This window comes from Arvicola amphibius, chromosome 2 (assembly GCF_903992535.2).
Source record: "Arvicola amphibius chromosome 2, mArvAmp1.2, whole genome shotgun sequence".
In the NCBI taxonomy this organism is placed as follows: Eukaryota; Metazoa; Chordata; class Mammalia; order Rodentia; family Cricetidae; genus Arvicola; species Arvicola amphibius.
In genome coordinates, this window is record NC_052048.2 from 94,789,082 (window position 1) to 94,807,937 (window position 18,856).

General features: G+C 40.3%; 1 protein-coding gene across 1 annotated transcript in view; it reads left to right on the forward strand.

Moving 5' to 3' along the window:
- Nbas (NBAS subunit of NRZ tethering complex) overlaps positions 1–18,856 on the forward strand; it is a 305,414-nt gene that overhangs the window by 57,199 nt on the left and 229,359 nt on the right. The window contains exons 12-17 of the mRNA XM_038318917.1: positions 536–664; positions 6,889–6,952; positions 10,649–10,842; positions 12,082–12,336; positions 13,510–13,635; positions 15,656–15,807. Of these exons, the coding sequence (XP_038174845.1) occupies positions 536–664; positions 6,889–6,952; positions 10,649–10,842; positions 12,082–12,336; positions 13,510–13,635; positions 15,656–15,807 (920 nt within the window). The remainder of the gene's footprint in view (positions 1–535; positions 665–6,888; positions 6,953–10,648; positions 10,843–12,081; positions 12,337–13,509; positions 13,636–15,655; positions 15,808–18,856) is intronic.

An 18,856-nucleotide genomic window follows, 5' to 3' on the forward strand; every position in this document is an offset into this window, starting at 1 on the left:
ACAATATTTGAGAGAAGGTACAAGTCCTACTTTAAATATTGATGACAGTAGCAGAAGCCTTTAATTAGTGCTTTTAGTTAAGAAAAGATACAATGGACATTTGAGCTAGTCCTTTAATGTAAGTGAGAGGTACATGAAATTGTATCAATCCAACGTGTGGTTTAATGACTTTGTGAAATTGATTTATTGAAATCGTATAGTCCCCTTTTAGTGACACACTGGTTCTTACTGTAGTCACAGAATTGTACCACCACCCCGGTCCAGTTTTAGAAAATTATTTTCACCTTGAAAAAAAACCACATATCCCTTAACCATTACTCCCAAGTGAGGGTGTACATTTCAAAGAATTCATAATCTATTAAAGCGCAACTGTAAAAGTTATTGGGAAATCTCAGTATTTGATTGATGTGAGATTGGCAGAGTTCTCAGCTGCTCATAAAGGCTTGGAACATACAGCCTTGCCAAGTACTGTTCTAATTCTGAACGCTCTTTCTGTCCGTACATCTTCTGCTCTCACCACACTGTTCCCGTCCAGGATGGAATCTTCAAGATGAGCCTTTCTCCAGACGGGAGTCTCCTTGCAGCGATCCACTTCTCAGGGAAGCTGAGCATCTGGGCCATTCCATCCCTGAAGCAACAAGGTGTCTGGAGTCAAGATGAGCAGGTGTGTCCTCCGTTAGGGTCACTCTCGAGGGTGAGGCCTGAAATAGTAATAGTAATTTTGTTTTGTTGATATTTTTCTGAACCACACAGCTATTATTTATTCTCATCTTTCCAAACCCATCCTAGTCTTAAGTCAAATTATCGTATCACCTGATAAGCACAAGTCCTGAACTGAATGGTTCTCTGCATCAGTTCTAACTTGGAACGTGGTGCACTCTACACACCAAGAGTTCTATCGAACTCTGTAATCCTTCTTAATGCTCAGCAAACGTAGAGTGGAGATTGTAAAATTCCACCAAACCAGCTTTTAACAAGTATTTAGATAGTTCAGTGCTAAAGGGTTACTTTTCTTTCTAAATCATGGAGCCCCCACTCTGTACTCACTTAGGTCTCAGGGCAGTTGCCTTCTGTCCTTGTGGTGGCAGTAGAACTGACATGCAGAACGATGGGGCATTTTTAGTAGTTTAGTTTCTTGAGATAGCAAATTTTAAGAATTAGATGAGTAGTTTGTTCTTTAGTATCAGCTAGATTCAACAATTTTAATTTATATTAATAATGGAAATATAAATTAAAGTTATAAGGGAAAAGTCAGATGTACTCATGGGGAGCCTTGTATTAGGACAGAGTAGAGATTATTATTCTTTAAAATTTGCTTACATGTATTTATTTTATTTTATGTGTATGATTTTTTTTTACTGCATATATGGATGTGTACTGTGTACAAGCTATAAAACCATAGCTTGGTAGAGATTGCCCCTTACAGGGCTCAGTGTATTAGCTGTGTGCATTAGACATGTCCTCTGCTAGGTTGCTGTGAACTGGCTGGTGGCTGGAGTAGAGCTTAGTCAATTGACATTTACATCCTGTTGCTTCTGTTTCCTGAAGCCCAATACAAAGTTTCTACTTTGAATTATTCAGAGAATCCCCCAAATGCAGCATGTTTTCCCTGGCTTTCTGTATGTGGTAGTAAAGCTCAGCTTCTTTCATTTGGGAGGCCCATGAGTGCTCCGTATTTGGGAAATATCATTTTAAATGGTGACATTTTGGACAGTATGAGGGTACCTCAGCTTTTGTCTCCTTACATTATATTCTTTCATTTAATAGAAATATTGACCAGCTCTTGAAGCACTTTTAATGGTCTATCTAGAATCTCAAACATACAGTGCATACACTATTAGTGGTTGAATCGATTAGTGGGCTTTTGATGTCTGCTGAGATTCTGAAGGGCCTCCTTTGCCTCTGTGCTCCTTGTGGCATGTGCTCATCGCTGGTTGCGAGCGAAGCCCATTATGATTAATTACTCTTCAATATTATTTATTATTTTCTTTTTAGAAATTGAAAATAGTTTTTTTCATACAATATCTTCTGGTTATAATTTTCCCTCCTCCAACTCCTCCCAGATCCTCCTTAAGTTTTAATAGTGGAACTATTAAAACTAAAAATTTGCTTAAAAACCTTGAAATCTGGGAATGTGTCAGCGATTTATTTTGTAACTTTAAATACGTAGTTAAGTAAAATAATGGAGCAGGAAATGTGAATTTTCCAAAATGTAGATGTATATAGAAGAGATGACTTGAGCCTAAAAGTTTGTATCGACTAAGTGAGTCGTTAGACACAGCTGCACTGAGCATCTGTATGGCAGCAGGGGTGGGGCTGCCGCCACGCCCATCTGTTAGATATTCACTCCTGTGGCTCCGACTGAGTACTCCCCACACCACCCCCAGGCTGAGCATGGTCTCCAGTCTGTGCTGATCACAGGCCTCCTTACTCTCATGGGCGTGTGTCTGTTTACATGTGTTTACATGCCAGTTTCTTCTCCTGCATGTTGTATCTGTTATTAACAGTCACACTTTGAAATACATGCCTGTATTTTCTGCTTTGGCTAGAATGGTTCCCACTGAACACCTAAGTAAGCCAGAAATAATAGATCTTGTGTTCAAACAGTTGAAAAGCAGGACCTGTTGCTATCGCAGTGGGCTTTGTGTAAGCTGTGGTGTCTTTTGCTGAGGGAGCAGGTTTAGCCACAGTTACGAAGCCTGATCCTGCATCAGTTGTCCTCTACTGATGCTTAGGGACACCATGTCCTCCCTTTGTATTCTAGTGCTCAGCCTGCCGAGAGGGATGCTACAGACACCCACCTCACCTCTGAGGCTGCTGTTGGCTTTAGCTTAAAAAGAAATTTTGGTTAAAATGTGGAAACAACAAAATTATTTATTTGTTTATTTATTTATTTTTATTAAAACCCTGCTGTCAAAATGCAAAGCTCTCCGCTTTCCTGTCGTCTCAGTGGTCAGTGTCCACTTTGCTCCTGTGCTCATCTACCTGCTTCTGTGCAGTCCTTTTGACTGTGTGCTCTCGAGTGCCATTCTATCACAGACGCTCCTGTAACCTTCAGCTCTTTAGACATGTGGATCCTTAGTGCGCTTGTCTCTGGAGAACTGGGGAGCATGAAGGGCCTGGGCACAATGCTCTGTAGCATTTACAGAATTCACTGAATGTTATGTGATGAGCATTTGCTTTGTTCTAGTTTATGCACCAACTAAGCAGTTGGGATAACATCTGGTTCTGTCTTTCTGACTGTGATGCCTGTTCTCTATCCATGGTCTTATAGGAAAACACATATTTAAGAAAATAATGGAACTCATTATTAGAGCAGTGAATGCCAGGACACTCAGCATCCTCCCACGTTCACATTGTCTTCATGCTCTTCCTTTAGGAGCATTCTGTTATTTGAAAGACCAGATTCAAGTGTGTCAGGTTCATAAATCCCCGATCCCTCTTCCTGGTTTTACTGTTTTACATCAGTTCGTTACTTGGTAATCTTAGAAAGCTCAGAGACAAGTTCTATTTCCTTGCACCTTGCAGATTGAACACCGGTTCCATCACTGCCCCTCAGATGGGCTTCATTCTTGAAGTTAGTGAACACAGGGAGCAGAGTAAATAATTGATGAAGTCACTTTTTGGTAAACTCTTAGCTTTGTTGCAGGACTCTGAGGACTTGGGGCTTCGATGACTTCGGAAAGGTGAAGATGGTAACTTTTCTGTTGTTTGGATAACTGAGTTTGTCAGTCTCACCTGTGTCCTGGGAAGTGGTGACACTAGCTTGAGTATTTTTCACTGGGACTTTAGCTTATGTGGTATTAAAACCTGGTGCACTCTAGTGAACATAAGGATTAGCTGTAACTGCTCCATAAGATGGAACAGCTTTTCTCTATAACCATGGTAGCCCCAGAATAAAACGATGACGCTGAATCTGCTGAGCTCTGCAGTGAGACACGTGGTAGGTGCTAGTCTGGTCTCTTAAGACAGTCACAGTCTTGCCAGGACAATTATAGAGAAAAAAATTAAAGTAACATTTTAATATTAAAAAGAAAATCTCAGGAAAAGAGATTTGTAACTGTAGTATTGGGGAGTAGTATTCTTGGAACTAAATTTGCACATCGCAGCTTGGGTTTTTACAGAGCAGCTGGACTTAGAGCAAATCAGTTTAGCAAAAGTTCCCATTTTAATAGATGTAAAATAGTGCAAAAAGAAATTAATATGCTATCACTATGTGGTGAAATCAAGATTCCATCCTTTTGTAAGAATATTGACTGGCAGTGATTCCATTTAGAAGTACAGACGTGTGTTTGAGCAAATGAAGTACTAGCGTATGAGACATTGTTCTCAAGGAAGAGATTTCACCTCGCAGCCTGTCTGGGTGACATGCGCTGATGTGCAGTTCATATTCAGACACTGAATTTGTGCAAATGCAGTAGCCACCAGGGAGGGCATAATACTGTCATTTACTGGATATATGAGCATGTGTATGCAAAGTCGCTGGACTTCCTTTGAAGAGGACTCTCTGGTTCTGACAAATACTTGGGCAGTTGGACTTTTCTCATTCCTCTGGCAGTCATCAAGTGAGCCTAGTCCAGTAGGCAGGGCAGAGCTTTGCCTCCCTCTTGGCTATGTTAGGAAAGGAATGGACAGCCCAATGAATGAATTGATATTTAATTATATGGCAGAATGTAATATAGCCAGGTTATAATTGTTGTCTGAGAAGAAAACATTGTTACTACTGCCCTGTACTTCTTTACAGTTCTTTACCAAAATTGTGGATTCAGCTCATTTGGGGCTTTCTTCATGCAATTTGCCGCTTTATTAGTTTTTATAATATACTTTGTGTGATTGAGTATTTTTTCTGTGAAGACTAATGATTAGAGATAGTTATGGGAGTGCCTATTCTAATTTACTTTGTATCCAGTTTTGAGTTGATTAAATACTTTGGCTTTCATTGTCAGTGTGAAAAATCCATCTGGCTGGAAATCTCTGTACTAAATTTGTTCATGTCTCCAAGAGAGTAAAGTTGTTTCAATAATTTTCATTTTATACATTTCCCATATGTTATGTTTATATCTTTACATCTTGTTTTGGTCTTAATTTTTCTCTGAAGTTTTATTACTTTCCAACCTGTACATCTGTGTAGGTGTAGAAAGTGAGATAGAAGCTTATCTTTTCCATTTTAATTGTATTTCTCTTTGATACAGAGTAGGTGTTAGACTAATTTTGTTAAATGATGAATCCAGAAGGACAAATGGGAAGATGGGAGCTTGTGTGATTAATCTTGTTAGAGCCCACAGCTGTTTTCACAACTTCACTAAACTGTGGACTCTTGTGAGTCAGCACTATGCACATCTCACTCAAAGCTCTTCCATGGGTTTTGCATATTAAACACTAATAAATATTTGTACAGTGAATACACACTTGAAATATTGCTCCTGTTCTGTGAGAGGCTGAGACTGATGCTAGTGGTTAAAAAAAATCAGGAAATAAAATCCTTAGATCTAAGAAAACATTGTTTTAGTTCATTCTGGCAATTTAGCCAGTCTATAAGCACAACATGACCATGTTCTTAGAAGACCATCTGTTTGACCACTGCTGTACTGCAAAGGGTTGTGTATTTGCTTTTTACAGACACAAAGTAGAGAGAGGTGGGGCAGAAAGGTAGATTCTTCACCTCCCTGGTGCATTTACATAGGGTCACACAGAGCTGGATAACAAAAGGTCAGTCCCTAAGAGAAAGGCACAGCATATTTTGTTAATCAATGGCTTTCTCTTGCAAGGGAGGGAAAAATGAGCTGTATTTGGAAAGAAAAAAAATTTTGGTTTTCTGTTCTCTAACAGGTTCTGTAGGCGGATTCTGGAAAGCAGATACTATTTATTTATTTATTTATTTATTTCTCTTTTTTGTTGGTTTTTGTTAGTAGTTCCAGGATCTCATCCACCTCATCCTGAGGTCTTAGAGCAATCAGTTTCTCTGCTGATAAACACTGGGTGCCAGAAACTGTGGGAGTGGAATAAGGGTGATGATTGATAACGCCCAGGACAGCCATGCAGAAATGTGATTGGACACAAAGGTTGAAATCTAGTAGTAATAGGCCACAGGCAAGGCCCGCAGAGGCTCTGTCATCCTTCCTGGGCTTTCTGTCAGCATCCTCCACCACAGATGTGTGTGGTTAGACCCAGTGGCAAGAGAGTCATTATAGGTGAAAGAACCTTATAGGATGCATGGCTCTCTTTGGAATAGGAGCCCTAATTTTTTGACCTCCTTGTGGGAGAGGATTTCTGGTTCCTGTGACTCCCTTTTGGTGCGAGTAAGGGGCTGGCATAGAGCAGGAGAAGGTCAGAGACACATTGCTTTAGGTGTTTGTCAGTTCGAAGTCACCGTTGTAAGGTGATGTACCTTGGGGTGTGGTGTTAATGTTCTGAGCTCCAACAGATACAAAAGAAGGGAAGCAAGGCTGTTCCTTAGTCTGTGTCCATGGAGTTCTAAGAGCAGGTGACCTGGGGTGTGCTTCCTTGTGGTTTGTGAGCACCTCGGTGCTCCTGCCCTTGGCATATCCATCTGCATAGATTACATGGCCCTAGTGTGGGGACATGCACATAGAATAAACCGGCAGTGTGGCGAGCTTTCATTTGTTTCAGTTGTCTACTTTCTGACTTATCTTGTTTGCATATTGAGGCATAGTTCCTGCCTGTGAGCACTAAGGGCAGTGACATTTGTTTCCCCACACTGCTAGGCGGAGGAACAGAGAGCAAGGGCAAGCTTCATTTCCATACTTTTTTTCAATTGTAAAAATTTCCTAGGTCTTGGGGAGCTTCTTGTAGTTTTTAAATTTTATTTTCTATATTTATTTTACATGTTTGACTTAAAATAAATTCAGCACAAATCTTTTTATTTAGCCGGGGCACGATGAGCTTAATCCTGACTGGAGGTCATCTCCTGAGAAGAGGAAGAAAATCAAAGGTGAGTGGGTTTAAGAATTATGTCTGCCACAGCTTTACACGTCCCCTCTTATTTAGTTATTTTTTAGTTTTTCTTTGTTTGCTAGGTTCATAGGTTTTTCTCTCTAAATTTATATACACTTTTATATTTGAAATAATTTGTTTTGTAAAGTGAGCAAGATATACTAGTAAGTGAAAGTAATTCTTAAGTAGATTGAAACTAAAGGAATGAGAGCTCCTTTGACTGTTCTGCTCTAGATGTATGATCTTTTTAATGTGCTATTGAATTTGGTTTGCACTTAATTAAGGACTTCAGTTTACAGTTTTGTCTTTTGTCCATCCTTACTGTGATTTGGTATCAGGCTAATTCTGGCATTATGGGAGGTGTTTGCTGCTGTTCTTTTCCCTGAGACTTTAATAACATTCCCTCTTGTTTATCTGAGATCACTCTGAGTGCAAATGCAAAAGCTTATAGCTATAAACTTTCATTTTAATAAAAACCACCTTTGCTGGATCCAAAAGATTCTAAGTTGTGCTTTTATTTTTATGTAATTCTAGGAATTTAAAAAATTTCCTTCCTGATTTCTTTAGTGGTGTGCTTATCCTTCAAGGATGCTCAGTCTGTGGGTTTTGTGGTTTCTTCGGTTTCCCAGCTGTTGGAGTCTACCTTCCTACACCATGATCGAATAAGATGCAGGAGATGGTTTTAAGTTTTATAAACTTTATTATTTTTCTCTTATTTTTTATTTTATTTTTTAATTCATTTTACATTCCAACCACAGTTCACCCTCCTTCCTTTCCTCTTCTTCCCCCTTCACTGTCTCTCTCCACCCCCCACCCACTCCTCAGAGAGGGTCAGGCCTCCCATGGGGAGTCAACAAAGCCTGGCATTTCAAGCTGAGGCAGGACCAAACCCCTACCCTCTGTTTCAAGGCTGAGCAAGATATATCATCATAGGGAATGGGCTCCAAAAAGCCAGTTCATGTGCTATCTGGTTTCTATGCCAGAAGCCCCGCAAAAAGACCAAGCCACACAACTGTCCCCCACATGCAGAGGCCTAGTTCAGTCCCATGCAGGCTTCCCAGCTGTTAGTCCAGAGTCCATGAGCTCCAGCTCAGGTCAGCTAGAGATGATTATATTTCTTGTTTTGGTTTTGATAAGATTTGTTTTATAACCTAATACATAATCTATTTTAGAGAGAGCTCCATGGCCTATTGAGAAGAATGCATATTCCAGAGTTGTTAGGTGGAATGTATTTAGATGTCTGTTCAATCTATTTGATATGGTGAAGTTTGACTCTGAAGTTTATGTCTTAATTGGTTTTGAAGGGGTGCGTGTGGATGATCTGTCTGTCGATTTAGTGAGGTATTAAAATGGCATATTGTTAAATCTGGACCTGTCTTATCTGTTTATTGTCTAATAGTTTTATTTTTGAAGTTGTGTTCACTAATGTTCAATTCATGTACTTATAACTTTTGCATATTCTGTATAGATTGTTTCCATTATTAATATATAGTAGTCTCTTAAAAATTTCTTTGACTAATTTGGACTCGATGTCCCCTTTATCAGATGTGGGTATAGTTCCTCTTGCTTGTTTTGGATTATAGAACTTTCAGCCTTTTACATGAGATGTGTTTTGTAGATAATCAAATGATACATCTTGGCTCTTACTCCAACCAGCAACTGAGTTTTTAATTGAAAAGTTATGGCCATTTATCTTTAGTCTTTTTTAGAATGATTTATTTATTTTTATTGTATGTACATTAGTGTTCTGCCTGCATGTATGTCTGTATGAAGGTGTCAGATCTCTCAGAACTGAAGTAACAGACAGTTGTGAGCTGCCATGTGAGTGCTGAGAATTGAACCTGTGTCCTTTGGAGGAGCAGCCTGTGCTCTTAACCACTGAACCATCTGTTCTGCCTGTATCTCTGTTCTTGTTATTAGTGGTGTGCTGATTTGTGTGATTTTGTGGGTTATTCACCTGGTTGGTCCGATTATTATTGGCTTTTTCTTTCTCCCTTTGTTCATTTCAGGGATTTCCTGAGTTGGACATGGGCTGATTCTTTTTCTTTTGTTCTTCTCTTCCTCTCATGAAATTTACTCTTTTCTATGCTCTTATGATTAAAGCTGCCCTTATGTGTAGGTGTGCATTAAGTGCCTTCTGCAGAGCTGGCTGGGTACTTAGGAATTTTTTCAGTTGACACTTACCTTGAAATGCCTTCTTTTCTCTATTGATTTTTTTAAAGATAACTTTATTGGATGCAGTAGTCATAGCTGGCAGTTGTTTCTTTTCAGGCCTTCACACATCTCTTTGTTCCATTCTGCTTTCTTCTGCTGAGAGGCTGGACAGGAGTTCTGTTTTCATCTTTGAGAGTGAAGTTTTTATTCTTGTAACTTTTTGTATTGTTTGTATGTTAGCTTTAGCATCTTGAATGCAATATGTAATGGGGTTGGTTGGTTTTCAGCTCAAGTTTCTTTGGCACTGTAGCTGCCCTCATGCCTTTCCTTTATTCTGCTGTACTTTGATTGACTGGGCTGTCTCTGCCGTCGTTGGTGTCTTCTTCCCCCTTCTGGCACATGGGTGTTTATGTTTTGTTGCTTCATCATTTCCCAGAGTTCCTGCATTTGAAGTCATGATCATTTATTTATTTTTTTTATTGATATCTGAATGTAGTATTTTTTTTTATTATTCCATCTGCTTGGAACATAAGCCCCAAATGCAAGCATGATTCTAGAAACTCCTAATTTAAACAAACTATCTGAGGCTTCCATCTGAAGAAATGTGTTAGGGTCGCCTTTGATTTTTTTTAATGAATTGTTTTCAGTCTGACTAACTAGTTTAAACATCTTTTCTTTTTGAGTTTAAGTATGCTTTAAATATCTTCTCTTTTTGAGATTAAGCATGCTTTAAATTTTATGACTTACTCTTATAGGCATCATCATTAAGCAATATCATATCCATTGTGGACTAATCATCATTAAAAATGTGCTATGAAATCCTAACAAAATATCATGACATTTCCTTTTAAATCCCTCAGTTTGGTAAACCATAATTCATCTTATTATCAGAATTCTTTATTGAATTTTTTTCTATGTTAGTTTAATGTTTAGGAGCATATCATCCCTGGAAGCTGTTTTTTTTAATATTATACATTTTTGATTTTTAAATGTCTCTGAAAGTGATAGGAATATATTTTAAAAGATCTTTTATAACATTGTATCTCTGAGATTTATATACATCTAGTTCTCAATTTACTATGCTGAAAATGGTTGCATATCTCTTTCTTGAGTATATAATTATGTCTTTGATGAATTGTGTGCTGTCCTATGTCGTGTCCACACACACCCCGCCCCCCCCCCCCCCCTTGGTTTCCTACCCAGGGTCTTACAATTGCTAAGGAAGAGTTCCACCACTGAACTCCAGTTGACAACTGTGTGTCATTGTTTTGAAGAGAATGACCTTACTTTGCTTTCTTTTATAGCTTTATAGTTTTTATGGTCTTTGCCACTTAGGCATTTCTTGAATGAATTACTGTACCTTTTCTATCTTTACCTGGGTAAGAATTTGAAGGATGGTTTTAGTTTTTTTTTCTTCCTTTTTTAAAAGGCATCTTTGAAGTCCCCCAAATATGAAATAGCTTGGAGTTTAAAATATTACGTTAAATGTTTTGTACTTAAACCACGTTTTCAGATGTACTCACAGCTTCTTTCACTCTAGATAAAGAGTCCTTTTACCCATTGATTGATGTCAATTGGTGGGCAGACGGTGCAGTGACCTTGGCTCGGTGCTCTGGTGCATTAACTGTCTCATCAGCGAAAACCTTGAAGAATTTACTGGGAAAATCTTGTGAATGGTTTGAGCCGTCCCCACAAGTCACTGCTACCCATGATGGGGGTTTCTTAAGTTTGGAGGTGAGCTTTCTCTCTTTGAGAGTACATGGGTACTAAACTGACTATTTGGCTTTTTATTTGTGTGTGATACAGTTCTCTGTCGGAATAGAAGGCTGTTATTGAAATAAAATATTGAGTCTAATGTGATAAACCCCATCACCATGAATCAAATGCATTGCATTGCTAAGAGAATAAAGAACATTTATAGCAATTTTGTTTCCTTTAAAACATTTCATCTTTGCTGGACATGATAGATTTTTTTTTTTCCTTTGGGATGAATCATTTAAAAATGTTGAAAGCTATCATTAATTCCTGTTTAGGAACTACTTAATGTTTATATTATTATTTCCTCAAAGTATGGTAATCTAAAGTTTTTTTCCTTTCAGAAAAAAGTTATTATTGTGAAAGAGTTGAAAGTAGAGGCGCTCTCTCTCTCTCTCTCTTTCTCTCTCTCTCTCTCTCTCTCGTTTTCTTTTCTTTTTTTTTTTTTCGATACAGAGTTTCTCTGTAGCTTTGGAGCCTGTCCTGGAACTAGCTCTGTAGACCAGGCTGGCCTCGAACTCACAGAGATCCGCCTGCCTCTGCCTCCCGAGTGCTGGGATTAAAGGCGTGTGCTACCACTGTTCACAAAGCTGTTTCTCTGTAGCTGCATTTGCTCGTTTAGAGTTCTTATTTAATTCTTTCAGGGGTGCAGTCTTCTGCATCTTTTCTTCTGGGGGCACAGTGAAAGGCATTCTTAGGTCTGAAGTTTATCATCCAATCAAAGATCTTCCTTACAGAAAACCATGGTTTCAACACCAACCCAGTTGTGTTAAGTCTCAGTGGAATTGTCCTAGCAACCAACCCTTCACCCTCAGCATTTGTGAAGCTGGTGGGCAGGGACATCCGAAGATTATTCCTGGCAACCAAAATAAATACCTTTATGTCATTTTCTAAATTGTCTTCTTGTTTTTCTATGGCAAGTACAGACATATTAAAAGTTAAAGAAACTCACATTTCCAACTTTTTACTTCTGTGAACTAATTATAGATATTTATATTAATGTCCTGTTTTAAAAGTGGTTTTCACTTTTAAAGATTGGAAACCATATGAATGTGTATATTTTAGGCCTTTGATTTGCTTTGTTTCCTTTGGATCCGTTGTGAATGACGACACATAATGAATCAAACCAGAGTATAATTAAATTAAGTTTTTCATTGCCTCTTAAAAATCTGTCTCTTGTTTCTTATAATTAATTTTACATCTCTCTTTTTAATTTAGTGTGAAATTAAACTTGCCCCCAAACGATCTCGTGTGGAGATGAGGGCTGGGGAAGAAGATGAAGAAGAGGATTCTGACTCTGATCATGATATGTCTGCCAAGGCCCGCTATTTTGGTTACATCAAACAAGGTCTTTACTTAGTGACAGAGATGGAGAGGTTTGCACCTCCAAGGAAACGGCCGCGAGCTATTACTAAAAACTACCGCCTTGTAAGTCTGCGCTCCACAACTCCAGAGGAGCTTTATCAGAGAAAGGTGAGCCATCCTGCTGCTCCTTGCTCTTGTTTATTGCAGAGCTATACTATTTCAATAAGAAAAGAAATTCAAAGAGGGCATGTGCATGTCGTCTCTCTGACATGTTAGAAATACCAGTCTGCAAGCTTTTAGAACAATGCCTTCTTTCTAACTGAGTAATCAGAATCAAAGCAGTGGATACAGAACTCAGGGTCTGGAAGACATCCCAGAGGACTAAGCATGAGGTCAGAGTTCACATGCCAGCATTCAGCTTAATGCCTGGTGGGCATGCAGTCTGCATGGAACCTCGGTGCTCCTGAGGTGAAGCTGGAATCCCCAAAGCCAGTTAGCTAGAATAGTTGAATCGGTGAGCTCTGAGTTCAAGTGAGAGTCCTTGCCTCAGTGCGTAAGGTAGAAAGCAACTGAAGAAGACATTTATCTTGTTTTGGCCTGCAAGCATGTGTGCCTTTTGCACACACGCGCGCACACACACACACACACACACACACACACACACACACAAGAAAACAATTCATTCTGTTTAGTTATCCACTTTGTGGCCTACATTTTTTTCATTACATTTATTTATTTAATTTATTTAGTGTGTGTGTGTGTGTGTCTTTGAGTAGTTCTACGGTGCATATTTGAAGGTCAGAGGACAATGTGCAGGATTCAATTCTCTCCTTCCACCATGCGGGTTCTTGTGATTAAACTTAGGTTGTCAGAATGGGCGTGAAGCACTTTTACCCACTGAGCCATCATTGGTCCTAGCCTGAGGTTTTTGCTACCTCTGTGTGTTTTCAGTTGTCCCTCTTACCTGTCCTTAGGTACAGCTCTCTACTAAGATCACAGATGGTGAGGGAAGCATTCAGCAGCTGCCCTGGAAGCCTGTGTGGCCAATACCACCTCTCAGAATGACTGGCAATCGTTTGAATGAGTGTTGACCTGAACCAGACTACTACCTGCTCTGGTCTCAGTTTTGTGTCCATTTGACTGTATAAACTAAAACTTTTTATCATATTTGTTAAAGTGCAAAAGGAAGTCAGGAGACTTAGCTGCTTCTTAGAATTCTATGTGCTTCTGGTAACATTGCATGTGTATTCATAACTTGTAGCATAGGTCAGGTGACTGTCTTGATCCTTCCTCTAACCAGAACGGCCTCATGGGTAATTCATGTCTGTTTCTTTGACAAAGATTGAAAGTGAAGAGTATGAAGAAGCCTTGTCTTTGGCTCACACGTACGGCCTGGATACCGACCTTGTCTATCAGAGGCAGTGGAGGAAGTCAGCTGTCAACATTGCTTCAATTCAGAATTACTTGGTATGTGTCAATATTTGTGGTAACGATGAAATTAATATTTATGGATTATCTTTTGTTTATAGAGTATTTCACACTGCTAATTTTTGTATATGTAAAGAAGTGCTACCTTGGAAAAATTGTCAGAACATCTTTCTTCTGCAGCAGGATTTTGATGCTAAAGATATTGAACGTACACTCTCCAATAAACCAGTCATCTCTGTGATTATTTCCATTATTGAATTTCTCTTCAACTAACATTGGTCAGGACCTACTTAGGAACCATTAGGAGAATCAATGATGAGATTTGCATTTCTGCTAACCAGAGATTAATAATAAAGAGGTGAAGAGAACTTGAAGGACTCCAAGAGGCTTCATTTAGGAGAAGAATAGTTGGGATAGATTGCATGGAAAGTTGTTCTAGGATTGTTTTGGACCACGCTGATCTGTAATGGTTTGAGATGGAGAGGGAAGCTGGCCGTCTCCTGCTTGAGTGCCAGTGAGCTGAGGTGGTGTTCAGAAAGTTTAAGTCCTAGCAAGCAGTACATGCCCCAGAAGCAGGATATAGGTAAGAGTTGGTAAGTTAGTAGAGACAATGGCCAGGATTGGCAAAAAAAACTTTCCAAAGAACAGCTTACCATGATTTTGTATGATTTGAGTTAACTTGACCCTGTGTGATACATCTCACAGTCAAATTAAGATGTAACCATGGTACATAGTGCTCCCGTAGTTCTGTTTTGAAGCTAAGCGTGTTTCTCACTCTGGAAAAAACCTTATTTTACCCCTCTACTTTATATTCTCTTTTGTACAACCAGAACACAATCTAGAGGCAGCTACAAAAGATCTTTTTTTATACTTCTAGAAAAGGGTAAGACAGCTTTGTGTTTCACTGTGGCTCATCGGAGTTAAACAGAGTGATGAAGGTGTAACTTTCTTGGTGTGGACCCAAGGCCATCCCCCACCCCAGTTCTTTTCTCCACACCTTCCAGCCTTTTCTTCTAACCCAGCTCTACTCCTTTGTGACTCCCACTGACCCCTAGAGCTGTTCTCTGCCAGGGACCCACAGCTGTCACCATGCTTGGCTTGGGCTCACACTTAAGTATCTGTGTAGAAGAGGAGGAGGAAAGGCTGTAAGGAGGTGGAAGACAAAGGAACTAAGGTTCTTTCAGACACTGCAGGTCTGATTCATGTGTGAACTCGCAGACATATGACATCATGCCAAGTCCCACACAGGTCTAAACCACACAGGATCTTAGCACTGAGAAGGAAGTCGACACAAAGTCCCACCCCTAACCAAGAAGCTATTTGTAACTGATACCTGCTGGGAAAGGGAAAATCGGTTTTTTCCTATGGATGTCACTAAGTGTATCAGCGACACTCCAGGGCAGGCAATGCCCAGCAGTAGTTCCTATGGATGTCACTAAGTGTATCAGCAACACTCCAGGGCAGGCCACGCCCAGCAGTAGTTCCTATGGATGTCACTAAGTGTATCAGCGACACTCCAGGGCAGGCCACGCCCTATGGATGTCACTAAGTGTATCAACTACACTCCAGGGCAGGCCACACCCAGCAGTAGTTGTTCAACACATAAAGGACTATACTTTTTTTTTCCACATAGTGTTTTCATTTTGGTACTTTCTCTTATTGGTTCCCCATCACCTTTGGAGGGACAAACACAGAGAGAAAAACATGGAGCTGAGTTGGTAGGGGAGTCTGTAGCATCTGGGAGGAGTTGGGGATGGAGAAACAATATGATGAGGATATTGTATGAAAAAGTTTAAACAAACAAACTGAAAATCCTGAACGCTGCTTGGAATCACCCCTCCTACACCCAGTTGCATCCACCAATAGTGAACTGAGTTTGTGGTCTTTAGATCGACATCAAGGAGCTACCTAGGACCAAGTTCTTTAGTGACCCTAGTACAAAATGTCTAGTTACTATATATAATTATCTAGTTATTACCTGTAATTCCAGATAGCAGTCATCTGGTTTTATATGATGCCATCTGTTCTTAAATGCCTGTGTATTTTTCTTTGTATGTAGAGCAAAATAAAGAAGCGGTCCTGGGTTCTCCATGAGTGTTTGGAGAGGGTTCCTGAAAATGTGGATGCTGCCAAGGAGCTGCTACAGTATGGCTTGAAAGGCACCGACCTGGAGGCTCTCGTGGTGATAGGGAAGGGGGCAGATGATGGCAGGTTAGTTTTGGAGATTTGTGCTTACCGTAAAGTTGATGTGGGGCAAAGGTCAGCTGAGGCATTGGGTCAGGTAGATGTAAAGCCACACAGTTGAAGCTGTTGCTGTTGGCTAGGGCTTGCTTTCCTTTTGGTTACATATATTTGCCGGTGGTGGTTTGGTGTTGAGGGCACATCACGCTCTATACATACTCACTAAGTGCTGGGGCTTGTGGCACCAACAGGGTTGTCTTCACATGTCAGCCTGTGAGGTCCTACTAAATACTTTTAGTGTTTACCTGGAGCTCACCAACTCCAGCTGGACTGGGAATGAGCGAGCATGGGATCAAACTGGTCCCTCTGAATGTGGTTGACAGTTGGGGCAGACTGAGGGGTCAATGACAACGGCACTCTATTGCATGTATTGGCTTTTGGGGGATCCTATTCTCTTTGGATGCATACTTTTCTCAGCCTGGATGTAGTGGGGCGGGCCTTGGACTTCCCACAGGGCAGGGGGCCTTGCCCTCTCTTAGGACTGGAGGGAGTTGGGGGGAAGGGTGTGTGGGGGGAGTTGGAGGGAAGTGGTAGGAGGGGAGGAAGTGGCAATTTTGATTGGTATTATTTTTAAAGTAATAAAAAATAAAATAATAAAAAGAAAGTATCCACAGTCATTTAACATAATTTAAGTGCTAGTTAGTAATATAATAATAGTGTTAAATTGTTGCACAAGCTATTGCTTACCCGACATTTGGGACTTCGTTGAGATATAAATGATAGTATATACCCTATAATTAAAGCATTTTAAAGAGACTAACATTTTTTTACTCTGTTAAGATCATAAATCATGTGATATTCCTGTCTATGAAATGGAAATCAAAATAACATAACTTATTTTTTAAATCTAGTTATAATGGTTGTTATAAAAATAGCAAGTGTTAGTGACACAGAGAAAGAAAAACTCTTATGCAGTTTTAGGAAGAATGTAAATTGATATAACCACCATGGAAAATGAAATATAGGTTCCTCAAGAATTACAGAAGAGAAATACCAGGTGATCTAGTAATTCTGTTAGTGTATATTTATAAAAAGGAAATGAAAATGTATACCCCTATTTAAAACCACATTGTCCACAGTTGCTGAGACACAGAATCAAGTAAGATGTCTATCTACAAATAAGCAGACAAAGAAAATGCGGCACATCCACACAATAGAATACTAGAATTATTATTTTGGCCATAACAGTCAGAAAGTTGGGGGCTGAAGGAATGACTCAGTGGTTAAGAGCACTCACTGCTGTGCAGAGATCCCGAGCGGGGTTCCCAGCATGCACACCATACACACTCACTGCTTGCAGAGATCCTAAACTGGGTTCCCAGCATGCACACTGTACACCTCACAATGGCTTTTAACTCTAGTTTCAGGGGATCCAATCACATGTGCTCAGGAGACACACACACACACACACACACACACAATTAATCTTTAAATTACAAATAGATGAGTGCTTACTGCTTTAGTAGATGACTTGGGTTTGGTTCTCAGATCCAAATGGTGTCTTAGAACTGCTTGTAACTTCAGTTCTAGGGATCTGATGGTCTCTTCTGGCCTCCACAGGTACCAGGTGTGCTCCTGGTACACATAGGTAGATGCAGGCACTCATACATACACATAACATGAAGTAAATAACTCATAGAAAAGGGGACAAAGGCTTGTTATTTGTAGTGATGTATATGGAGCTAAGCGTCAGTCACAAGGCTAAGTGAGGGAACTGATGCTGCATGTGGACTTAGCTCCCATGTGCAGGAGAGAAGAGCTGAGCTCTCTTAGCCAGTGAGTGGAACAGTGGTCCCAGAGCAGAAGGACAGGAAAGGGGAAAGGAGGTGGGAGGTTGGTTGAGAGGAACAAAATCATGACCAGGTTCCAAAAGTGAGCACTGGGGTTTCACATAGTAATGTATATAGTTCAGGAAAAATACAAAAGACGATGCCAGTGTTCTCATCACAAATGTCAGAAACGTGTCACATGGTGGGGAAGTATCGAGTTAAATCAATACACTGTGTGGAAAGGTACTGTGATCTAAAATTTCCTAAGAAAGTCACACCTGTGTGGACAATTCTGCCAACTAACTGTTATGTAGGAGTGTTTCTTTCTTTCTTTTTTTTTTTTTATTAAAAATTGCCATCTCCTCCCCTCCTCCTCCCCCTTCCCTCCCCTCCCCTCCACCCATACCCCCACTCCCTCCCTCTCCAGGCCAAAGAGCCATCAGGGTTCTCTACACTATGTTGAGTCCAAGGTCCTCCCAACTCCCTCCAGGTCCAGGAAGGTGAGCAACCAAACTGACAAGGCTCACACAGAGCCCGTCCATGTCGTAGAGACCAAGCCCATTGCCATTGTCCTTGGCTTCTCGGTCAGCCTCCACCATCAGCCACTTTCAGAGAGTCCGATTTGGTCGCATGTTCCATCAGTCCCATTCCAAGTGGACTTGGTGTAGGAGTGTTTCTATCTATTTGTTGTTTCATTGGTTAATTAATAAAGAAACTGCTTGGCCTGATAGGTCAGAACATAGGTGGGTGGAGTAGACAGAACAGAATGCTGGGAAGAAGGGAAGTGAGGCAATCGCCATGCCTCTCCTCTCTGGGTCAGACGCCATGGAGCCAGCCGCCAGGTCAGACATGCTTAATCTTTCTTGGTAAGCCACCACCTCATGGTGCCACACAGATCATTAGAAAAGGGTTAATCAAGTATATGTGAGAGCTAGCCAATAAGAGGCTAGAGCTAATGGACCAAGCAGTGTTTAAGAGAATACAATTTGTGTGTTGTTATTTTGGGGTATAAGCTAGCTAGCCGGTGGCCGGGAGCTGGGCGGTGGGACGCAGCCCACAGCTCCTTTTACATAACCGAATAGGAAGAACTTCCTCTGATTGTGGAGAATGGCGTGATGCAGATCCCAAACAGAAGTTACCTTGGGCTCTCTTTAGTGCCTGGAAAAGCCATTTATCACCCACCTCTGTATGTGATGTAACTTCCATCCTTTGACTATCAAGTAAAACCTTAGTAATGCAGTAAATTAACT